Source organism: Python bivittatus, unplaced genomic scaffold (genome assembly GCF_059951505.1).
Source record: "Python bivittatus isolate LINGU-HERP-01145 unplaced genomic scaffold, Pbiv_v1 ctg000590_np1212, whole genome shotgun sequence".
NCBI classification, from domain to species: domain Eukaryota; kingdom Metazoa; phylum Chordata; class Lepidosauria; order Squamata; family Pythonidae; genus Python; species Python bivittatus.
In genome coordinates, this window is record NW_028277086.1 from 23,742,387 (window position 1) to 23,760,785 (window position 18,399).

Here is an 18,399-nt window from a genome sequence, read left to right on the forward strand (position 1 = left end):
TTTCACTTTCATCTAGAAGCTGTTAGGATGTGGAAGCCTGATCTCTCCCACGTGGCAGGGTTTTGGTGCCAGATAATGATGCCAGATGAGCTGCTCCATTGAAAATAAATAATGGCAGTGATAACTACCAAACACCTATTCTAAGGGGCAGGAGGCAGGGCAATGGCATGAAGACTAAGACTGCTCCTGGAAGAAAGAAAATGAGATTCCTTCTGCTCTATGGGCTCTGCTGAGCTATTAGTGGTACATTATTTCAAACCAACAAAGAGTACTGTGCCATTTTAAATACTAATAGATTTATTGAGGCCTATGTTTCTTTAAAGTCAAGAAGAATCACAATTGCTTTCCAGATACACATCGGCACTTGAACAGAGAAAAAGATAATACCAGTGGACTTTGAATAGAAATGATACGAGTCAGGTTTTCCAATATATCTGTACGTATGAACACCTTTTTCTTATTTATTGCCCTCCAAGTGTTTTAGGTTGGAACTTGCACCATTCTTGATCGCTGGCTCACATGGTTATGGCTGAGGCAGCACACCAAGTTGAAGAGAGATGCATCGGAAACTCTCTGAAATAACAAACTACTGTACACATCTAGAAGAAATTAATTCCAGCCCACAATTGTTTCCCATACAACACATCTATTCTGCTATACCTCTTGCACTCTCCTCTGCCACCCCCTTAATACCCCCTTACACCATTATAGTCTTGAAGCACTTACTAGGTCTCTGAATGCTGGGACTAGCCCATTTCAATTTTCTAAAATGAACCTTGTTTCTGATTGGTTTGTGTTTTACCAGACCCTGGAATCAGTGGCCCAAGAGTGACTCGGGAGAGACATATATCTCTGACAGACTGAAGAACAGAGTAGCTCTGAGCACCGGCCCAGAACTGCTTTTCCATATCAAGACTGAGATGCCTCCCTTTCACACAAAACCCACCTCTGCTCTTCACCACAGCACCCTGATGGAGTAGGAGGAAAGCCTTGTTGTTCCTGCTGTTGAGACATCTGCCCTGCCCTATCGTGGCCTTCTGTCCTCGTTCCCAGCAATAGTTCCTAGCAAAAGTGTGGCTGTAGTGCCAGGTTTTCCCGTTTCTATTTTTACTGCTAATTGGCTTTATACTGTCTTATACTGCTTTTATACTGTTTCATTGGTTGTAAGCCCCCCAGAGTTGTTTTAAGATGGGCGCCTATAAAAATGTTTTAAATCCGATTTTTTCAAACTTGGCCACTTTAAGATGTGTGGACTTCAACGCCCAGAATTCCCCAGCCAGCATGGGCATTCTGGGAGTTGAAGTCCCCACATCTTAAAACGGCCAAGTTTGAAAGACATTGATTTAAATCCATAAATGAAATGCCCCATCCTTTCAGAGCCCCGGCCTGCCCCACATGAAGGCCACCCGCGATTACCGCTGGCTCTCCTCGTTTATGTGAAAGCAAATGCCTGCTCCTTGTTATGCATGTAGTTCGCCTGCCCACACACACACAACAGGTAAGAAAAGTCACTTCTTCCGTCTCACCTCACCTTTTCCGCACCTCGATCCTCTCGCAGATGCGGTCCCCACCGCCTGCGGGCGCCCTGCCTCCCATCAACCAAAATGGCCGCCGGCGGCTTCCCCTCCCCCTCTCCTACCTCCCGGCCTCCGATAGGGGAAAGAGAGCTGGGCGAGCTTTTGTTCTGCCTCCGTTCCTCGATTCTGACCACTCAGGAGGCGACGGTGGGCTGAACGCTAATGTGATTCGCCCTGGGCCTCCTGCTTGCCTGCCTTCTTTTTCGTTCAGCAAAGAGCGTTACTTGCGCTTTTTGCGCAAGATGGTCCCGGGGTAGGTTCGAAAGACCTTGAACGCGGGTCCAGCTTGTCAGTCGGGGTCTTTCCTTCTCTTGTCAAGGGTTTTTGCAAACTTCTCCGACATAGGCCGGGTTAGCACCACACGCTAGGCTAAAGTATGATTATCTCCTATGTTCAGTCAACTATTTATTGCGAGGATACAGCATTAGATAATCAGCTGCTCCAGCTCTTTGCTGATTGAATGTGGCAAGTAAAGGTGAATAGTTTGTAAATCTTCACGTGAGTGTCTGTTTCACACATCTTAAGTGAGCCATTATGGCTTGTTAACTATGATTTATGGCTTACTTATAAGCAATGCCTTTAGTCAATAAATCATGGTTAAATAGGCCTGAAAGCTTGAAGACTCTGCAGGTGGTAATCCCAGTCAGATTTGGTCTGTAAGCAGGGTTGGGCCTGGTTAGTACTTAGATTGGATTTCTCCATATGGGGACTAAGGACTAGTCTGAGATGTTGAACTGAAAAGAAGGCAGTGGCAATTCACTTCCATGTTATTGCCAACAAAACTAAATGGATGTGCCTCTGAGATCATCAGGAGACTTTACCTAAATAAATTAGGTCTTCACCTGATACGTGAAACTGGGTCTTGTTGATATTTAAAATGGGAATTCCTGCCTCAGTCATGCTAATCCTGGCACTGGTTGATTTAGGTGGGTGAACCAGGATTTGATAAACTGCAGAAAACTAAGATGGCCTCATTCTTCTCATGCTGCTTTCTTTTAGTAAGTGAAAGGAGACTGACATCTGCTCTGTATTTGCTCCCTGTATGTTAGAATGGTTCAGATGCTGGAGAGTTAGGAAATCTGGCTTTACATTTCCAGCTGACAATGAACTCAAGATCTTTGGTGCATAGGCATATCTGCATACCTTTGTTCCTGCGTGAAGGGATACAGATAAATTTGAACATTGAAATCCACGCTTCAGTTTCAGATAGACCTACACCTAAGGAGGTGTGAACATGCTTGGGATAAAACTGAGATTTGATTATACTTGTGGCCAGTTATTGTGTCTTTACTGTTAGGAGGGAACACTACGTGTGCTATTGTTACAACTAAGGCTTGTAACACTGTCTATTGGAATTCATAGGTTGGTGATAATTGCATGCCATGCTCTAGCAAATGATGATAATGAAAGAACCACTGATGAGTTTGGGGAAAATTGTGCAGTGTTCTGAATGAACAGGATGAAGAAAAAAGCTATTCTCTTAGTGACATGAATGGGAATGAGATGAGAAAGTACAGAAAAAAATTATTAGTCATTAGATTGAATGAGAATGGTGACTGCTTGATGGGCACCTGCTTAGAAAAAGGCCTGCTTGTTTCAGAAACATGATTGAAATATGTCTATTTACATGGATACATGGCAAGGGATTAATCTAAAATCATGATTGATGTAGATGTTTATGATGAAAGATTAAGATAATTAGCTAAGATCCTTTATTTTTGGAGATGCATTGAAAACCTGTAGTCTACAGCCCTCTCTTGAATTTTTGCTTTGAAATAGGCCAAAATTGGCAGTTTTGATAACAATATGGTGAGAGCGCCTTAAGTTTTTCAGCAGCACTCTTACTTCAGGAACAAGAAACCAGAACTACCTTTCTCCTTCCTAAGATCAAAATATTATCCCTTCCTTTCACATTTAGGGAAGGATGAATGCTTGTCCCCCTCATTGGTCTAATTAACTGGGTGCATTCCTTGTGCGTATTGCAGGCAAGTTATGGTGTTATTACATTTATCAATGGTCCCAAATCTGATGCCTTCCAGAGATGCAGGACTATAATTCCAGAAATTGTAGTCCAGCAAAGCTGAAGAGTACCAGACTGGGCAAAGCAGTTAATTATTTCAGTGATACAACACATGCTTTGTAGACACCCTGGTTTCAAGCTTGCATCCACAACAGGGATCATTTCAACCATTTGCACTTCTGAATAATACCAATTTAGACTGCTAGGTGGCAAGATTTCTAAAGCAGCAACCTATGTTCCCATGATAGCAATCCCTAACGTAATTCCAGCAAAGTCAGTCATGCTTCTTGATAGACTGGATTGCATTTTTTAACAATCTCTTAAAACAGTGTTCAGAAGAAAGGGAGAACAATTGAGACAATTACCCGGGAAGAAGATGATGGCTGTGATGATGTTAAACCCCAAAGCAGACTTCATTATACACCCAAGTTAATACAGAAAAATAATGAACTCTGCAAAAAGGGATCTGGGTCCCACACCATACTCATAGGTTAACAGTTAGGTGTTATCAACCACTAGATATTTCTCCTTTCCCTCTTCTGTAAGAAGGACTTCTTAAAACCAGAGTCAAGACAAGGTCTTGTTTTTTTTGGATTTCCTCAGACCAAAAAAAAAAAAAAATCTGCAAAGTACACAAAGGTTTGAGTTTTGCTTTTTTTTAAAAAAAATAGCAGCTTACAAGGCACATTTTCCCACAGGATTGCAACACCAACAGCCAGTGGTTTTGTGTATATGTGTTTTTAACAGCTACAATTATTTTTCCTTTTAAACCATAGTAGGTAGGTGTGAGGAATACGTATTTGATGTGATGCTTACACGATTCCCAAATCTCTCTACTAATCCTGAAGGAATAGCAAAACATGAAACACAACCCCCGAAAAACTCCAACAGCTAGTTCAGAAATCAGTGTAAGAAGTGTAGTTTAACATTATTATTATGACCAAACATTGGTCTCCATGAGGGACCTTTAAGAGCTGCTTTTTCTCCATTAAAAACCTCTTTCCAAAAGCATCTCATTACAACTCAGCATTGTAAGAGATTTTTACAACTTTAAAGTTCTTCAGTTCAAGCATGATCAGTGAAGTATGGGAAGACACCCCATTATTTAAATTATAAGACATGCTAAAACTCAAGGGAGATATACACGTCTCTCCTTCATGCACAGAACTATTTTGTATATTCTTGTAACATAAATATGTTATCATTCTCTAAATTCTTTACAATACTCAGCGCTGGGAGTAGTAGTCAAAAGGGATCCTTTTTAGAACTTTGAACTTTAACTGCACTTTGAGTGGAAGGACTGGGATTCATGAAAAGGCTAAGTCAATCCATCCACTTCAGAGAATTAGGCTTTGTTTTCAATATTCAAGACCACTGAACTAAATGCCTATTAGCTCCCATCTGTATATACTTCAATGGCCATCAGAAGCCAAATAGAAATAAAAGGAAATTTCTCAATACCAGGTAAGCAGAGCATTTAAGAGCACTATTTCCCATCCCTCACTCAAATCTCACAGCAACACCGTTAGCAGTACTGAAAAGTTAATTTCTCTTAGAAATTATTCAAGGTAAATATCTCTTTCGTTAACTTCCTGTCACAATAGAAAAGTACAGAGACGTAAATGAACTTGTACAGAAATAAATGGCTGTAATATTAAAGAAAATCACGTACAGTTCCAAAATTAATACATTTCAGTTTTTAGTCCCTTATGATTTTGCTCAAACCCCACACTGCAATAAGTTGTGTGAACTGGTTTGGATTAATTCCTTATGGGAGGAGGAACGGGTGGCTGAAGGGAGGGGCCAAAAAAGTCAAGTTGGTATCACAACTATGAGATCAAAGCCGCACCCTTTTTTAGTGCACTATGACACATGTAAAAAAAGGGTTGGGGCTTTGATTGCACAGTTGTTGTTGCCATCTTGACTTTTTCAATCCACTCCTGTGGACATCCCTGGCAGGAGACCTTTAAGTTCAATTAAATGTAAAAACAGTTACATTTTCCAATTCTTACATCCAAGTTGCTTCGACTTGCATAATGTAAAGCAGCATTGACTAGCCTCCCTAAAAATGCCATACAACAAGTGTATGATAAAATACTTACAAAGTAATTTTTTTCCCCTTAAAGTCAGAAAAAAATATAATTTCTGGATAAAATACTTTTTCAGCAAGTACACTAGGAACATATACTTAAATAACTTTTTTCTTTTTTATTCAAGATCATGAGATCAAAATCAGAGGGAAAATGCAGAAAAAAAATAGAAATGAAAGTTTAACAATAAAAAAAGATGTGAAGAACAAAGTTGTACTAAAAAGATAATGTAATAATAAACTTTTACTTTATGAAAGTAAGCCAATCATGTTATTAGCTTGGTCTGCAGTGTCATTTAGACTTCACTTTGTAGAAATATTTTAAACAACAGCCACATTCAGATATCATATTAAGCCAGAAATCTGAATTTAATAGAAAACAACAAAAATGAGTATGTAAATATGGTTTGTTTGCTCCACCATTCAAATGGATGAACAAATCAGGAAGAAATAAAATTGAACTGCATCTGCCCAAATACATCAGGATTCATAGACGAAACCTGATCTTTAATTTTGGCTTACAAACCCAAACTTGTTTGGGCATCTCATAAAACCAGTTTGTAAGAACAGGAGAGTAAATCGGAGGCATACTCTTATTAAGCCACAATTAATAATTTGTCCTAATAGCAACTAGGACAAAATGATGAATGCCAATAGTTACACAAAAACAAACTAGCAAGTAACAGAATAATCCCACAAAGTGGCAAGTAGTTGAAGCTAAATTCCTGGAATTTGAGCCTTCAACCTTTTCTTGTTAAAGGGCTGGATTTTATGTTGGTTGACATCCTTTTACATAGATGTATATGAGTGCCTAAAATATATGATTTACAGAACTGAAAGGAAATCTTGCTTATTTAATTCAACTTATTTGGGACACTATTACTGATTGATTGGGTATATAATCCAAACTTTTCACCAAACAGAGTATAATAATGCTTTACTAAAAATCGAAAACAGCCACAATTAAGAAGTCATTCTCAGCCAAGGACTTATCCTGCACAGCCTTACTCCTCAGTCCATCTCTATCGTCATCAACCTCTTGACTCCCCACTTTTCCCACTGTAACAAATTTCAGGAATATGGCGGGATTTCCAAACTATGAAAATGGCAGAACGTTCCCTATCCACCCCACTTCCAAACCCAGATATATGTACATAACTGGAGAATAATGTCCAGCAAATTCTCTTTTTTTTTTTTGTATTTGCCAACATAAACAAATATAGCTGAAAAGAGTAATTGCTATGAAACTGAAACTAGGAAACCAAATTGATGTCAAAAATGAGGTTATTAAAGCTGAAAAGCTGGAAAGATGCATTTTAATTCTTGGAAGACAGTTGGATCCTCTGTTTTTATAGTCCTGGAGCACATTTCTCTCCCCTCTTGCTGTGTCAGAGTTAGTCTGCAATATTCATGCAGGATACACTAAGCAATTTGCATGTAGTCAGTGATGTGCCTTTGTGTATGTCTGCAATGTATATGCAATAGAAAAAGGGTTTGTTGGTAACCTTAGCCTTTTTAAAAATTCTGCAGAGTCCATCTTCAAAAGAGAAGCTGCACATTTCTCAGGATTGGAAAGATATTACAGAATTGATTTTATATACCAAGTAAGACCTATTCCAGTATACTCGTGTGAAGTAATTCACATATGGAGAATAGTTCATTTTGATCTCCTGACAAAACCGCCCATATTTTGAGTAGCCAGAGCTGTCATTTTCTTCATAATAAACCTAAAAGAAAACAAGAAACAAGAAAAATACCTATTTAACTTCAGGGAGGAAACCAAACACACTGTATTCTGGAATCCTTAATTAAATTCATGTTTAAAATGCCATCGTGAGAGTTGCAGTATTACTATTAGGTTCTGGAGAAAGCACTTTATTCAAAGAGTAGCAGTTTTTAAAAGTAAGAATGTTATACCTATGTAACTGATTAATTAATGGTTACATGTGTATAATGTGTATAATATGGCTTCTACTCAAGGTCTGGAAAAAATTCAGTGTAAGCTACATTAATATTCTGCAAACACTTACCTTCCCTCTGAATGATTTTCAATGCTGAACATTTTTATAATTTGAAATACATTTTCATCACAATTATAATAAGAAACAAATAGTTTAGATGTATTTTATAAACCAGCAAACAAAAACTTAGATCCAACCTAATAAATCCAGCCAGAAGTTTTATTATTCTTATTTTGAAACTGGATTAGATCCTTATACCAAGTCTAAGCCATAAAGCAATGAGGAAAAGAGGAAGGAAGAATTCTATGCAAGAGCAGGAGCTCATAAAATCATGGCGGAGTTGCATAGGGTGTGCATGAACATGGAAAATGGTTTGGCTTTGAACCTGGAACATGAAATGAAACCTGGAACACTTCGGTTGTTCCAAGGAACAAAGTCCAGACAGGGTGAGTAGGGTAAAACTGGTGGATTTCATGGCCTCTTCCCCCACTCCCCTTAGCAGCTGCCAGCATGGCATATCCCACCAGCTCATCACCTCCCCAGTCTTCCCCAGCACCTTCCTCTCCCTCTCCTCTCAGCTGTTGCCCCCAATGTCCCAGCATGACATAAGCCACCAGCCCACCTGCCTCCTCCCTGCATAGGCTCAGGAGACTATTAGCCGCATTCTAGAATCTACTCTCTATTCACTTCAGGCAACCAAAAAACCCAACAGGCTTGCTCAACATCCCACAAAAGCTGAAAATGTATTCTAGAGCAGCCATCCATAACTAGTGCCTACTAGGTGTGTTTAGGGGAATCACTGTTCCCAGGGAGCTTGGCCATCCTGGGAAATGCTGCTGTCAAATAACTCCTTGGAATCTTCTGCTGTGCCCAGTTAGTCAAAGCAATAATGGAAGGCACTGCCTCAAGTTCTGGCAGTCGGTAAATTGTTTCAGTTCTTGCTTCAAAAAAGGGAAAAAAACCCAAAAGCATTTGCAGACTATATGCACAAAGCTCACATGTGAAGGTTCTTCCCTCCCCAACACAAAGAAGCACTCCAAAATCTAACTACTGTATAACGTATAATTGGAAGTACCTTGATTTGTCTGTCCAAAGATTTGCTCTTTCAAGTCAAGAGTGTATATGTAGCATTCACATTGTGGCATTGGGCCAAATCAAAAGACTCAGTTTCAAAGCACTGCTCAGCTATGATTACCTTCTATGACTGCCTTTCAGAATCTTAGGCGGTCGTTCAGATGAATGAGACACAAGATGCATGTGTCCTAAGTAATATTGATCTGCAGCAATCACCCCTGAGCAAGTAGATCTTGCTTCTGAAAAAACATGCTGAATTCAGCTCACTGGTTTGTAAAACGCTTATTGTGCAGGTTATTAATATATCCTGTAAGTTACCAAACTTGGTGGCTGAATTCTTTAAAATGTCACACTGCTACTTACATGGCCATTGGCAATATCCAATAAGTCTTTAACCCTGCATCCTCTCACTGGTCCAACTTCATTGCAAATTGAATCCTCTATAACCAGATATGTAGCTTTGTAGGATGTGAGTATCTTGTAGATATCTTCAGCTGATCTTTTGGAATAGATCTGAAAAATCTAAGGATTTAAAAGATAATCAGTTTTTTAAATATTATTTCAAAAAATCAGTTGGAAATACATATGTTGGAAGCAGCAGCTGGTTATCCTTTTGGAAGAGAAGATGAAGAGACCTGGGGCAAAACTGTCCATCCTCTCCCCAGCTTAATCCAGAAAGATGAGGAATTCTTGGATTGGACATAGGGAGTGATATGGACAGACCACAGTATGTAGAAGCTCCCCAGAAGATAAAGCAAAGCTAGGTGGAAGGGACAGAGAGAGTGGGGACACAAAGGTCCAAGCCTTCCAAGAAGAATTCTTGATATCTGTAGTTAGAATAGATTCCAGGGCCTCCCTGTTGATGATATATCTGGACCTCTGGATGAAGAGCAGGTGCTACAAGCTTTAGGGACTGAGAAATAATATTGTATTATACGTTTATCTGTGAAGTCTGAGTTCAGGCATCTGAAAAAGTTTCAGTTTTAGTTTTACATGCAAGGCAGCTGCTATCTTAGGATAAATGGAGACTCACATTCTCATTCCTCTTTTGCAGGTCATCATCATTATACAAGGGTAGATTTGTCACCATCCATCCAGTACACAGTTTGATCACACCCATTAACTGTGGACTTCCAGCAAACACAGCAGCAATAGGAGCCTGTCTTCTGTAAAAAATAATAATGTCTTGTCTCTCATACATTCCATGAAGGCATATGTAGAGTTCAGAAATGCTCTTCAAGCCAGACTTTGGTCCTAGATGTAAGGATCCGTTCTCAGATTGGTAAGAATCTGGATGGTGGTTTTGTAAATAGCTCATCCATAATCAGTAAAAAGACCTGCCTCCTTCACAGAACAGCCATTATAATGAAATTACAAAAGGATCAACCCAACTGACTTAGGAGATAAAAGACTTCTAACAGGAAATAGTTCAGTTGCTGAAATGCTGGTAACCTGTTCCCTATGACTTCAATAAATCTTAAGATGATTCTGTAATTCATGCCTGGAAAAAGGATTATTGCCCAACAGCCTGATACTGGATGGCCCAGAAGCAACCAAAGTCAGCGGTACTTTGGCACACCTTCCAGCTGACTGCACCTTTTCCTGCATGATTAACACGTTTTCATAACATCAAAATTGAACTCTGGTAATGTGTTCCTTGTGGTGCTGCCTCTGAAAAGGTTTTGATTGGGCATGTGGCTTTATTATTTTATTTCACTGACTGTAAACACTGGTTATTGCTTTTAAACTCCTGAACAGTTTGGGTCCACATCAACTATAATGATTTCCTCCTCCATATCGTCTTACCTCATGCAACTGAACCATTTCCTGCTGGTTTGTGTTGCTGATTTTTTTAAAAAGGAAACAAGTCAGAGTTCCAGATTCAAACATTAACACTAAAGAAACTATGGTTTCTCCAAATGTATCATTGCTAGTTTCTAAAGCCCTACTCAATCGCCACGTAACAATCAAATTTTTAACATGTGAAAATGTTGGAGTGTTAATTAAAACTCGTGTGATTAAACCACAAGTTTTTGATCAGATAATGGTTCTACAGCTGTCTCCCGAAACTTGAATAGCATAGCCCACAACAAGCTTAGATAAACTTGGGAAAGAACGCTTGGACCCACTATATGATAAAGGGTTACTGTGAATCATAGTGTAGATTACCGAAATATTCTGTAATAAGAAAAAAGTAAAGATTACTTACTTAATCCAGGTCATGAGTCCTACTGTATCAGGGTCATAAAATTCTTGGAGCTCTGAGAGTTCTGCCATTATCCTAGGAAAAAACTAAAAGGAAGCACCAAGGCTATGAACTGTGGGAAGACAAATTACAGAACTTTAAATAATGCAGGAAGGTGGACTAAAAACACCTTTCTAGCTTTACCGTCAAACCGTACTTCACATGCTCCAAAATTCATTTGCTACGTACTGCAAAATTCGCTTTATTCGTCAAAACCCATCTTAATAGAAATACGTATTTTGGGCTTAAGTACATCTAATTCGAACTTAGTTTATTAATATAAATACTTCTAGTTTTGTTAAGTTATTCAATATCAATCTGAGATCTTTTTTTAACATAAATTTATTGGAATGCATCTGAGAGGTAAACTCTCCTTCAAGCCCAGGTTATGTAGTTTTCTGAGCAGCAACATAGAAGCGGTTTACCACTGCTTTCTTCCAGAGCAGTTTTTCAACTTTCCACTCTAGCTTATAGCCCTAGTATTCACTGGATGTGTCCCATCCAAATATTAACCAAGCCTGATCTTGCATAGTTTGTGAGCTCAAAGTTGGCCAAGTACAGTCACTTGCCAGGACAAAAAGTGCTATTTAGTGTCTGTTCCAGTGTTTCTCAACCTTGGCAACTTGAAGAGGTATGGACTTCAACTTCCAGAATTCCCCAGCCAGCCTTGCTGGTTGGGGAATTCTGGGAGTTGAAGTCCACACCTCTTCAAGTTGCCACGGTTGAGAAACACGGGCCTACACCATTTTACTGCTACAGTTTCAGTTGCAGACATTTGGATAAATATCTTCGTTGGAAAATTTCTGGGTGCAAGATTGCGATACATAAAATGTGGTAAGCTGCTTCAAAACCAAGTACTATCTCTTATCATTAAATCTTCCAATATTCTGCATGGGTAATGAGGAGAAGGAAGAGTGGCATTATTTATGCTTCATGTATTCTGTTCTTACCTCTTTCCACAAACTAAAGCCTATAATAGCTGGAACAGCCATACTCAGAATGAGAGCCTAAAAGAGTGAATAGACATAAAATAGTTATATTTAGGATTTTCTTTTTAGTTTCCACCCATGTAACTTCAGATTCTTTCAAAACACTACTGTACGCTTTTTAGGGCTACAGTTCTATTTAGGAATACAACCTATTGAATTTTTTTCTTAATAGGCATATATAAGATTGCCTCCTAAAATTGACAAAAGATGACATATAGAGAGTCCTTTTGGACCAAAGCAGCAGTCAGTAAGTACAGAAATAAATGGTTCAGCTAAACAAAACATCCTCATACTATATCAGGCTGCCAATATACCAGCATTATATGGCAAAACAGTTGTGCCTCTAATGCACAGCTAATGCACTTCAGCTAGGGAAGTGATGGAAAAGATGTATAACTCAGAAAATATAAAATTGACAGATGCTAGTTCTAAGAGATCTGAATGCACCAGATGACACCTATGCTCAGAAAATGGCCAATGAACTTACAAACTTACATGTTTTCAGTTAACTACCTTGTACCATCTAAGCACATGTGAGCACGTGCACATGCATACACAAGATACCAAAATGCCTTTACTTCTTCAGCTCTAGTGAGACAACCATCAATAAAGTCCTACCGTCTAACCCAGGCATCTGCTCAACCAAGTATTCAAATTGCCATATGCTACTACAGCCTCTGATTTGGAGCAAACACAAAGGGAAGAAGAGGAGAAGGTACACAACCTAGCACCCACTCAGCACCTTAGCAGTTTGCCAAAACAGGTCACACATAGTCTTTCCTTCTCCTGATTGGTCTTTAGCCCTTGACTCGGGAAGGCTATTTTGCCAGGTAGCCAAGATCATAGAATAAGAACAGCCACAGAAACGCATGTTATAGTATAGTATATTACAGAATAGTATTTCTGTAGCCTCCCTTGCCCATAACTAAACCATGCATCTGTCACGATGGCATTGTAGCTCACATTCTGCCTGACCCATGAGGTTTCTCTAATCCTACAGCTCTTCAGCCATATAACAAATCAAATACAGAGATCATCCTGAACTGCAACAATCATGTTCAAATAAATATGCAGATTAGAGATAGTATACATTTCTCACATATTCACCATGAGTCTTTTCCAGTCTTCACCTATAAAATCCTATAGAGCATGCCCTATCCATAAACTGATACTCCTATCAAATCCTACCCATACACACTATCAATCCTCCCTAAACTGATGGCCTCCTAGAAGTCTCAGAACAGCCTTTGAGCAAGCCACCCGGAACTTCAGGAAGCTGCAGTCTGAACACAACTGGAAGACACCAGGCTAGGAAGGCTTGGCTATATCCTGTCTCCAGATCATGATTTTGGTGGGAGATGACATTCCATGTGCTTAACAGTGAATACAGCCATTCCTTATGGTCACTATAAACAAGATGAACTCACCAACAGAACAGGATGTACAGTTTTCAGTCGGATCCACTTGAAAAGAGTCATCCAAAGCTCAGGAGAACAGACTCCAAATGCTGCAATCATGCAAACATACGGAGTCCACACATATTTCATTCTAGAGAACAACACAAATCCAGAAAAAAGGTGAGGTGTGGTATAGATTTGGCAAAAAAGACAAGTTTGGGAGAACTTCTCTGAACTCAGACATTGATGAGAAATAGAGCTAAATTTCAACTGCACAATACTGATACTTTACTGCCAATTCTAAGGTAGCCTCATAGGCACAAATTTCATGTCCATATTAATACAAACAAGAAACAGAATGGAAACCTGTGGGACATCTACAACACTCTGCAAACTTTGGAAACAGACCTCTGGATAAAAGTCAGTTACCATATGAAAATGCACCACATCTCAGACCCAAACCAGCAAGAGGCCATATTCACTGATATCAATTGTTTCTGAGAGGTCAAGGAGAACAAATGGGGTCACATTCTCCCTGTTCCTCTCCTGAGGATGTCACATATCAACACAATCAAGGTTCTTTCAGTGCCAAAAAACTAGGCCTAATACCAGTTCTGTGTGGGTCTAAGTAATTCTTTTTATTTAACAGTGCCCAACACAATAGGAGTGTCAGCTATGTTGACTGGATACTCCAAGACCATACAGGAATCTGTAAGATTCTGTAAATCCCTGGAAGATTCACCTATGCATGACTTTTCTTTAAACTTGGGTAATATCAGATATTATACAAGACAATAAAATGAAAATCCTATGAATACGAACACTGTTTGGTTATTCAAAAGTGTGATCTTGATTCTGTATTTTTCCATAAATCAGCAACAGCAGATCATGTTTCCCTACCACAATTCTGTTCACTCATGTATGATGGCAATGTATAACAGATTGCCTTGGTTCTATTTTCTAAAGAGAAAATAACACCTGTTCAAGCTCCATCAGCCCCAACCCATATGACCAATGGACATGCTAGAAGGTACAACCCAAAACATCTCAGAGCACCCAAGATGGCCCTATATCAGAGGTTTGCAACCTGGTGTCCCAGAGCCATATTTGGCCAGTGAAAACTTTGACTGCTGATTGCAGAACAGTTTGAAAGAAGAAAAATATAAAGCACATTACTGGAGCTACATAACATTTACTTCTAATGAAATATTTTTATGTTTAACTACTTGTAAATGAAATTAAAGCAAATTTGGCTTTGATCTGGTTTTCCTACTACTCTTTCAGCAGTGTTTCTCAACCTTGGCCGCTTGAAGATGTGTGGACTTCAACTCCCAGAATTCCCCAGCCAGCATGCTGGCTGGGGAATTCTAGGAGTTGAAGTCCACACATCTTCAAGTGGCCAAGGTTGAGAAACACTGCTCTGGAGTGTGGCCCTTGGCATATAATTCCAAGACCAAGTGCAGCCCTCATCCATGGTTGTAGGATCACAGGTTGTAATGCACATTAGGCCATTTATTTTAACACCTGTCAGTCAAAACTCTCACAATGATAATTTGTTATATGTGTTACAGTTAGTTTTGTTTTTAATCATTTATTTTAAAGGGGACCCAGATAAGAACAACTCGAAAAATCTTTATGTTCCAGTTTTATGTCTCTCATGGTGGCCAAATCAGATGCTTTTGGGAAGCTCACAAACATGAAGATAATATTCCTCCTTTATTACTGTTTCTAAGCAACTGTTCAGAGATATTCTACTACCAATATTTGAAGTAACATAAAGCCAGTCATACTCAGCAGTCATTGATAGTCTTATGTCTACATGGTTTTTTCTAATTGCCTTTTAAAACTATCACTGCACGTTGTAGGAGCAAACACCTTACATTAATTTTCCACTCACTCTCAACCTTTTGCAGATGCAAAACACATTTTGATGAATAGAGAAGTATTAATGACAAAATCACTTATACAGAAAGCCTGTTATAAACCAGTCACAGATATTTCTTTAAAAATAATTTCCATGCCTATCCATATCCAGGGAATTTTTTAAAAATCCATGTATAAAGAGTAATACCATCCCCATTCCCAGTGAAAAGAAATCCATGCATCCTTGTCACAGACTCACCCTTCCATCATCATAGAAAGCAACCCCAAGGAAACTGTGTGCAATATATGGTACGCTACTTCTGGCCTTTCACCAATCCTGCCCTCGTGTGTGGTGGACTCGTTGAGTTGTTTATTGCTGTGGCATTGGGGGAAAAAGAAGACAGAGGTCATCACACCTCTCTCTCATGGAGTCTGCTTGACAATTAAATGACCCATCAGACCCAACAACTGTATTTTTCATTATGTTATATCTTAAATCTAAAACGTGCTTTGCACACAATGATTCAAGAAAGCTATGTAGCAAAGGAATTACCAAGGATAGAATGTGGCACAAGCACATACCCTAAGGCAATCTAAATACATTCCATAGCATATTGATCAATGAACAAAGTGTGAACAGACAGTGAATTCTGCTCAGTTCAAGAATTCATCACAAATTCTTGGGTTTTTCTAACTATTCAAGAAACATCATCTTGTTTCTTGAATAGTTCATTTTCATTCATTTTTTAACATCAAGCATTTTTTAAACAGACATAAGCTATTTGCAACAGGCTCCAATTATAGATCTGGGGGTATTTGAGGGCAAAAAATGAAAGAAAGCCTACCAGAAACCCAAAGACAGCCCATCTCCCTTCTATCTAATTTTGAAGATGGAAGGATAAAAGCATTAAACACATATGCAAAATGTGATATGCAGATATCATACATTATATTATATGCATAGGAAGCTGGAATGCAAATTTAATTCTACCACTTTATTCAGCTTGGAAGCCAGACAGCATATGCCAAAGGATGTATCAATTACACCAAGCAACTAATATCTACAGAAGCTATGGAACAAAAAATTGAGAATTGACAAAAATCAACTTACCCCATTCTCCTAAAGAAGGCCTGACCCACAGAAGCAAGGCAAATAATTAGCACTAAAATATAGAATGGCAACAGCGAAGAATGAGTGAGCCGCAGGAAGAAGTCTTGGGATGGTGTCTGAAGGGACTCTTGACAAAGCAGCCAATTAACTGTGAAGTTCCTGTTAATGTCAGGGGAGGTGAAGCACATTAAATAGGCAGACGTGATCCCAGCCAGTCAGAATAATCTATTGTACTGACTTTATTGGTATGGAAAAGGCTATTCCCTAAATATGTCTTCATTTTGCACAGAAATAAATGTCTAAAAGATATTGTTTTGAAGGAAAACAAACAAGGTTTTGTCTTTAGATGTGTCTTTTCCTGGTCATCCATTTCACAAAATTCTACAAGCTCACCAAAAAATGACCGAGGAAGCAGCAATCTCTGTTGTCTCCTAAGTTTTATTGAAACAAGCAACAGGGCCACCTACAGTAGTTATTTCACCCTGTTTAGAAAGATCACGGTCTAAACCAGAGGAGCTCAGTTCTCCCCAGCCTGTGTTTGGCCTTTCAGTGGTAGACCAGGGACATTCTCCAAAGGAGAACAGTGAGAATAAAGAAAAGTGTATAGCTGTAAATATACTTTAAGTTACTGTACGCTTTAATTAAAATGGAATATTTTTTCACGTGTTGAATATTTTTTCTTCTTTGGGTGCCTTAAAATTAAGATTTGGAGGCAAGTTTTGGAAAGTCTTAGGGGCCGCTCCTAAGTTTTCCAGGGCCCAGGTGTGCCTTTGGCCTCAGTCTGTTCAACCCTCTGGGCCTATTTTGTCCAGAATTCTTCCACTCTCCCAGCCTATGAGCATTTTTCTCCTCTACTGAAAAGCAATTTCGTGCTCCCAGCTGAGCCTGCCTTTCTACCTTGCCCAGTACACAAGCACGTTTCTTTTCTCTCAAATCTTCCATCTGCTTTCTTCCTTGCTGTCCCTCCACCACCTACTTCTGCAGCGCTTCTCATTTAACTCCTCAATCTGCCTTTTAGCTTCTCCCTTGAGTTACTAGTCCACAGTTCTCACTTCACTACAAGCTACTCCCCAGATCTCTCACTAAATAAGAAAGTTTTATGGGAACACTCCAGATGATGCTGAATTCTTATTCCTATCAGCCCCAGCCAGCATGGTTCATGATCAGGGATGATGGAATTAGGGTAGACTCTAATCATAAAAATATTCCACAAGAAAAAAGGATGAAGCAAAGCAAACTAAAGGAATATATTAAATTCCAAATCTGCTGCTTCGTATAATTTATTGTGTTCCTACTGGTAGTCTAACATCACAGCTTGGAGGGGCCTAGAGCCCCATCTTTATTCAGCGATTCTTCTGGCTCCTAAGACTTTGCCCACACCCTTCAAAGCACTTCCTCAAGGACAGAAACATACATTAAAAAAGAGCCCAGAGATGTCCCAACTGCTCTAAGTCTCTGCTTGGGACACCTGCTCCTGGGCACGGGCAGAGAAGATGCTCAAAGACGATGCAGTGCCCTCATCCAGTGCTTCTATTATGAGGACTGTGCAGGGTTTCTCACTGAATCTCCAAAAGACCTTGAAGCATCAATGGAATACCGGTCCGTCCCATTTAAAAGCAGCTGTCTCTTCTCACTCAGCAGCAGAAGCAATCTCAGGAAAGCTTTAGAGAGTTGTACACGGTACTACATATGCACTGCTAATCACCTTTTTGAAACCAAATACAAAACGCTGTCTAATAACTATGTGCTATTTGAGCTGAGGTTGGCTTCTTCTTTCTTAACATTGAGAACGTAACTCAAAGCATACTTTTTAACCCATACCTTTTAGAAATGTGCTTATTTGTTTGTTTGTTTGTTTGTTTGACAAGCTATCAGCCTATACAGGTATTAAAATAAAAATAATTCCTTTGCAATTAGGTAGATCATGATTTTAAACTTACTTATTTGTATTTAATCCCAATTTTACTTCAAGGACTTTCATTAAATGCTCGTTTTCTTTATGAGAAATAAAAGTCTGAAAAAGAAAAGACACACTGCATATAGGTAACATTCTTTTCACTCAGGTAACTGACA

At 39.1% G+C, this 18,399-nt stretch overlaps 2 protein-coding genes across 7 annotated transcripts in view; both read right to left on the reverse strand.

Annotated features, from left to right (window-relative positions):
* Positions 1–1,647, reverse strand: part of INTS8 (integrator complex subunit 8) — a 29,157-nt gene extending 27,510 nt beyond the window's left edge. For 2 of the 4 annotated variants that reach the window (XM_088149109.1, XM_025174222.2), the window contains exon 1: positions 1,532–1,620. The gene's annotated coding sequence lies outside the window, so the exon portion shown is untranslated. Of the gene's footprint in view, positions 1–1,526 lie in introns of all 4 variants that reach the window. The other 2 variants (XM_088149110.1, XM_088149111.1) reach the window with 2 other exon arrangements.
* Positions 1,648–4,444: 2,797 nt separating this feature from the next.
* Positions 4,445–18,399, reverse strand: part of DPY19L4 (dpy-19 like 4) — a 40,568-nt gene continuing 26,613 nt past the window's right edge. For 2 of the 3 annotated variants that reach the window (XM_088149113.1, XM_088149115.1), the window contains exons 11-19: positions 18,267–18,340; positions 16,327–16,485; positions 15,475–15,591; positions 13,383–13,503; positions 11,917–11,973; positions 10,931–11,013; positions 9,755–9,887; positions 9,085–9,243; positions 4,448–7,413 (exon numbers count right to left, since the gene is read on the reverse strand). In XM_088149113.1, coding sequence (XP_088005239.1) covers positions 7,249–7,413; positions 9,085–9,243; positions 9,755–9,887; positions 10,931–11,013; positions 11,917–11,973; positions 13,383–13,503; positions 15,475–15,591; positions 16,327–16,485; positions 18,267–18,340 — 1,068 coding nt within the window. In that variant the 3' untranslated portion in view covers positions 4,448–7,248. Of the gene's footprint in view, positions 7,414–9,084; positions 9,244–9,754; positions 9,888–10,930; positions 11,014–11,916; positions 11,974–13,382; positions 13,504–15,474; positions 15,592–16,326; positions 16,486–18,266; positions 18,341–18,399 lie in introns of all 3 variants that reach the window. The other variant, XM_088149114.1, reaches the window with a different exon arrangement.